General features: G+C 33.6%; 1 protein-coding gene and 1 long non-coding RNA gene across 3 annotated transcripts; one reads left to right on the forward strand and one right to left on the reverse strand.

The window, feature by feature from the left end:
* Positions 1 to 450: 450 nt before the first annotated feature.
* On the reverse strand, positions 451 to 5,200 carry LOC144847999 (uncharacterized). 2 transcript variants are annotated; one of them, XR_013613817.1, is made up of 6 exons: positions 4,926 to 5,200; positions 4,138 to 4,247; positions 3,605 to 3,675; positions 2,686 to 2,827; positions 1,806 to 1,840; positions 451 to 1,424 (listed from the first exon to the last, which is right to left on the reverse strand). It is a non-coding gene; the product is annotated as an uncharacterized LOC144847999 (long non-coding RNA). The 2 variants fall into 2 exon arrangements; XR_013613816.1 differs by having other exon boundaries at positions 4,920 to 5,200.
* Positions 1,335 to 4,156, forward strand: LOC144847998 (uncharacterized). Its single transcript, XM_078704649.1, has 10 exons — positions 1,335 to 1,432; positions 1,550 to 1,756; positions 1,908 to 2,138; positions 2,227 to 2,303; positions 2,431 to 2,627; positions 2,729 to 3,058; positions 3,147 to 3,290; positions 3,378 to 3,585; positions 3,694 to 3,990; positions 4,080 to 4,156. Exons 1-10 carry the CDS (start codon positions 1,383 to 1,385, stop codon positions 4,091 to 4,093), a joined length of 1,755 nt encoding a protein of 584 aa, XP_078560775.1. The 5' UTR covers positions 1,335 to 1,382; the 3' UTR covers positions 4,094 to 4,156.
* Positions 5,201 to 5,917: the final 717 nt, after the last annotated feature.

The following is a 5,917-nucleotide window of genomic DNA, read 5'->3' on the forward strand; positions in this document are numbered from 1 at the left end:
TTTAGCTCAAAATTCAGGCTGACGTCTACTTTCAAATTGATTTGAGCTAAATTTGAAATTGACTTATTTCTGTTCAAAATTCCAGTGATTTTATAGGTAAAAATAGGCCTAGAGCAAAGTTAATTATATATTATTTTAAAGAATTGTGTATTGGTTTTGCATTGACTGTATGTGGTATGTTACTGTTATTTATTGTCTTGTGAAATGGAGTACCATACATATGCATTGAGTAATTTATGTCGTGTATGTGGTGTCAAGTTAACACGAAATCAGCGAAAATTTGAAGTAACTAAACTAAAAGATAGCGTCCTGACATTTTTAAATATCGATTTAACTCATGAAAACAAAGATGTACATCCACCATTCATTTGCAAGAACTGTCAATTTTCAAGCTATAACAAGAAGGTTAGCACAACTCAAAGGTACATCTGGAGACAACACACACAACAATCATGTTTCACATGTTATTTATTATCAGAACAGTCAAAACCAGGTAAAAGACTAAAACAAATAAAACTCAACACATTATTTTCTGAAACAGAATGCGACATTATTCCATCAAAATTTACAATCAATGACAAAATCAATTCTGAACCTTTCATTTGCCAAATATGCAACTCGATTTTGTCTTTCAACAGTCTTGAGTCAAACTGTTCACATCACTATTGTTCTAGTTGTCTGTATAATTTGTTTAGTACCCTCCATGTTAACGTATGTTCATGTCTTGTGTGCGCAAAGCCAATGCACATGCTGGAATTTAAACCCGCCTCCCAAATTGTAATAGAGTCTCTAAAATCGCTAGAATTACAATGCTCGTGCAATAAGTTCATAAAATACTCTGAACATCAGAGACATATTTGTGAACACCAGACAACTAAAGAAGTGGTGTATCATAATGTTTCAAAAGCTGTATCGGTGTTAGAGAAATCACTAGAAGATAGTCATGTCTCCCAAACAATACAAACGTTTGCAGAAAAAGTTGTTTACAATCAACTTAAGAAAAGTAAGGAAATGCTGATTGCAACAAATGGTCGGGTGAGTACTTTAAAACAAATTCTGTAATTATCATATTGCATGTTATAAAAAGTAGATTAATATTATTATAACAGAATTGTTAGCATAAAACATATAAATACAATTCTTATCTACAGCCAGCAAAGATTGCTATCATACCAAACACCAAAGTCCCAAGTGATAAGGCCAGTTCTCGAACTGTTTCAAGACGAGCAAATAGCATAAGCAGCATCATAAAATCAGTTGGCAATAGTGAGGCTGGTGATTTCCATCAGAAAGTGTACTCAGCCAAACATATGAGTCAAGCGGTCTTAAAAGCAGCCAACATAGCATCAACTTCGTCTATAGATATAGATAAGGCTCTGGCAATGGTGTCAGACTGCCATCTGGCATGGAACCAGCTACGAAAGCTAAGAAGGTAAACAAACAATTATGTGATTAAATAAAACCATGCATGAATACAAGCATTTTAGACACAGTCAAGTATGTCTAGTAATAAAGTGAGACTACATTATTAATCCTTTTTATGTACTAGATATGTGGAGAAAGGGACAATACCATCAGAGAAAAGGATGCGGCAGCGGCAAAATGATCTCATTGGGGATTATTTTGAATCCACAATGGAAATGCTATGTTTTAGGTCTGAGACGTCCCCAGACGGGATAGAATTAAGATCAACGCCTACTGTCAGAATGAAGAACATTAAAAAAGTTGTATTTTCATATCTTGATGAACACTCAAGGTACGCTGAAGTTAAATTTAAATATGTGCTTACAAAGTGTAGAACTTACTTTTTAGGACTTTACTTTTGTTCATATGGATTTTGCTATGGAAATAAAAGTTAAAAGAAATTAATTATAAACTGAATTAATATTTACTACATTTTTTTACAGACTGAACAACCTATCTCCCAATAATAACGAGATTTGGATAAAGTTTGGCGGGGATAAGGGAGGTGGAAGTACCAAATTTGAGGTACAGATTTGTAGCCTCGCCAAACCAAATTCAATTAACAACATCATCGTCATACTAATATTTGATGCCCCTGACATGATGTTTAATATTAACCGGACTCTTCCGGAAGTGGCCCACCAAGTTGTTGCTTTGAACGGGGAAAAATGGCGGTAAGAATACAACTAGTATATCAACTTAACAATTATGTGGATGCGTATATAAGTAATAAAATAAAAATATATGTATAATTTCTTTCAGCAATTACACACTGAGAGTTTTCTGTTTTGGGGACTATGAGTATTTAACAAAACTCTATGGATTAAATGGACCAAATGGTAAACTATTAAATTATTTTATCATCATTTAATTTATACAAAATCTTTCTAAGCCAATTTTATTTATACTGTATTACTGCATATTTTAGCATTTTTAAACATTGTGAAAAAATTTGAATACTTTTAGCTCGATACTGCTGTCTCTTTTGTGAAAAACCAAAAGCAGAAATGCAATTAAAGGCACCACCCGCCAAACAGCGCTCATTGGCTTCAATCAGAGCCAACTACAGAATGTTTATGGAAGATGGCGGAATTGAAAGCCGATCTAAGGATGTTTCCATGAGCGTTGTTAATAATCCCTTAGTATCAATTGAGGTAGATCATGTAAGTACATCAGTTTTGTTTTTAATTATCTTTATATTAGAGAAACAAATGTACTTACTTCATTATATGGCACTGTTGGTATTAAAATTTATATCTTTTAGGTGTCTGTTCCTAGCCTGCACTTGTCATTGGGCATATTCAAGAAGCTCTTTGATATGCTAGAGACGGAGGCGCACAGCATAGATTGCCTCATATATTCCCTAAGGAAAAATGGAGAACTTGATGACACTTCTGAATCAAAGTTTGATAAAATAATTCAACATCAGATCCAAACACAAATTGATATCAAAGAAAAGATTGAAGAAAAGAAATTAAAGTTGACTGAGATGGAGGATGCAATGCCATTAATCTATCTTAAAGGAAGTGTTGATGGTAGCATAATTACCAATGTGGGAAAGATAGTCAAATTGAGAGAAGAGATTGAGTCACTGGTAAGTTACTCAAACAATAAATGACACAGATGCGTCTTGCCAGACACATACTGTAAAGACAAAACTTGTATTATATTTTATTTTACAGACAAAATGCATGGAAAATGGGCTTCCATTTGGAACGGGTCCAATTGTCACATCACTGGAACGTGTGCTACAAAAAAATCGCATCCAACGGCAAGCCTATCATGGTAAATCATTTATTGGTAACCATGTTCATAAATGTTGTCAGGTAAATTAACTATTCTTTTAATTGATATTGTTTCAACTGTTAATTATTAAAATTGTAGTTTTTAAAATGTATATTTGTTTTTAATAGGACCATGTTAGGAATGAACTAGTGAATGCTCCACTACATGAAATGAAAATTCAAGAAGCTGAGATTCCTATCGGAAAAATTCAGCTAATTGACAAAAGAGTAAAAGAATTGGTCACCAAGTACGATGCACTCCTTTCAAAATTTTCTAGGGTTCACAACAACTTGAATCATTCAAAACCTGTCACAGATGTTGATATTCAAGAAAATGGTAATGTAATTATGCTTACCTTTCAAGGTATTCCTTAGACATGCCATTGTTTCTCTTCCTACAACACACTGTAACTGTTTCTTTTCTCTTCTACAAAAAAAAATTCAGATGAAGCCATACAAGACTTTATGGAGGAATATCGAAAAACCAACAAAAGTATATCTCCAAAATTACATATGCTCGAGGAACATGTCATTCCCCAATTAAAGGCTTGGAGATTTGGTCTGGGACTGGTTAGCGAGCAAGGTGGGGAGTCTATTCACGCCGCGCTTAATAAAAGGAAAAGAACAGTTGCTGGGATGCATGACAGACTTGGACAGTTAACATCCATGATGCGGTCACATGCAATTACCACTCAGCCATGCATAATAGAAGAAATAGTTGAACCCAAAAGAAGAAAAATTGGTAACAATTTACACTTTATTGATTACACTATTTGTGCATTTTAGCTCCCTGCTCACCAAAAATTAAATAAACCTGTTTATATTTTTCAGAAAAAGAAGAATAAAGTACACGACAAAGAATACGAAATAAAAGAAAATATAGGCTTACTGATAAATCTGACGGAGTGCCATCTTCTTCTTTATTATGTATTCTCTTATGAACCACACTTGCATCAATAAAGTAGTCGTACTTGTTTGTGTTGGTGGTATTTTTGGAACCTGTAATACAATTTTTGAATTATAAATATTTATCATCAATATTTAAAAAAATGGTGGACTAGCGATTGAAATACATGATGAAATATTATATTATTATTAGGACTATACTGTCAAAATTAAAATCAAAATTTTATTTTTTATTCTACAAATGCAATGCTGTTGCTGCCATAGTTTAGTAATATTCAAGCCATAGGAAGATAGACTATGATATTTTCACATTTTCTACTGTAGAATAACTTAGGCCCTCATGAAAGCTAGTTAGTAAGTATACCTATTCTCCTAGGCCTACCTATGTCTTGATGGTACCATATTAAAAAATTAGGCCTAGCCTAGTCTAGATAGAGCTGTTACTAAGCCTGGCCCTGCTGATTTCCCCTCTTAACGACATATACTTGGGCTAGGCCTACTAAGAGTATATTATTCTAGGCCAATATTTATTTTTCGTGGCTTAAACCTAGTACGTAGTGACAAACCTTTGTTAGGCCTAGGCCTTTAGCAGCACACCCACGTGTGCAAAACAGGCAAATGGGCCCCGACTTTCTGTGTATATAATTATTAAACTGGATTAGACGTCAGCGAGATTTTTTAAATATTGTTTATCAAGTTTTTGAATTTTCACATCGACTAGGCGCCGATGTTTATGTAAATTGCAAAAAAAAAATATAACCTCACCATTACCCTGTAATTAAACTGCTATTTTTTACTGTTTTTTGTCGCAAAATAGACGTAAGATTTCAATACTCATATCTCGGGAAGTCTTGAGAAACGGAGTGACCGCTGGCTTCGAATATCAATTACATGCCTTCTTCTTCGAATATAACATGAATATTCATTAAATTTTCAATTATAACACTGTCTATTGGTCAGTTTATTCCCTCTCTTTTACCAGGGTATTAAAAATAGTCTTCCGGGTATTTAAACTAGCGCCCTCTATAACATAAAATAAGAAAAAGCGAGCATCAAAACTATAGAGGGCTCACCACTTTTTGTCTCGCTGGAAACTGCCGTGATGGTTTTGTGTGAAAAGTTTCATCGAAATGCACAAAATGGTCAAAAACGTCTCCAAATACGATATTAAGCTATTGTATGCACTTTGATGTTTTTGTGTGAAAAGTTTTTTCGAAATGCACAAAATGGTCTAAAACGTCTCCAAATGCGATAATAAGCTGTTGTATGCACATTGATGTTTTTGTTTGAAAAGTTTCATCGAAATGCACAAAATGGTCTAAAACGTCTCCAAATACGATATTAAGCTATTGTATGCACTTTGATGTTTTTGTGTGAAAAGTTTTTTCGAAATGCACAAAATGGTCTAAAACGTCTCCAAATACGATATTAAGCTATTGTATGCACTTTGTTGTTTTTGTGTAAAAAGTTTCATCGAAATGCACAAATTGGTCAAAAATGTCTCCAAATGCGATTTGAAGGTATTTTGTGCACTTTTATGTTTTGGGTGAAAAGTTTCATCGAGATGCACAAAATGGTCTAAAACGTCTCCAAATACGATATTAAGCTATTGTATGCACTTTTATGTTTTTGTGTGAAAAGTTTCATCGAAATGCACAAAATGGTCTAAAACGTCTCCAAATACGATATTAAGCTATTGTATGCACTTTGATGTTTTTGTGTGAAAAGTTTTTTTCGAAATGCACAAAATGGTCTAAAACGTC

Source organism: Antedon bifida, chromosome 7, assembly GCF_963402885.1.
Source record: "Antedon bifida chromosome 7, ecAntBifi1.1, whole genome shotgun sequence".
Taxonomy (NCBI): Eukaryota; Metazoa; Echinodermata; class Crinoidea; order Comatulida; family Antedonidae; genus Antedon; species Antedon bifida.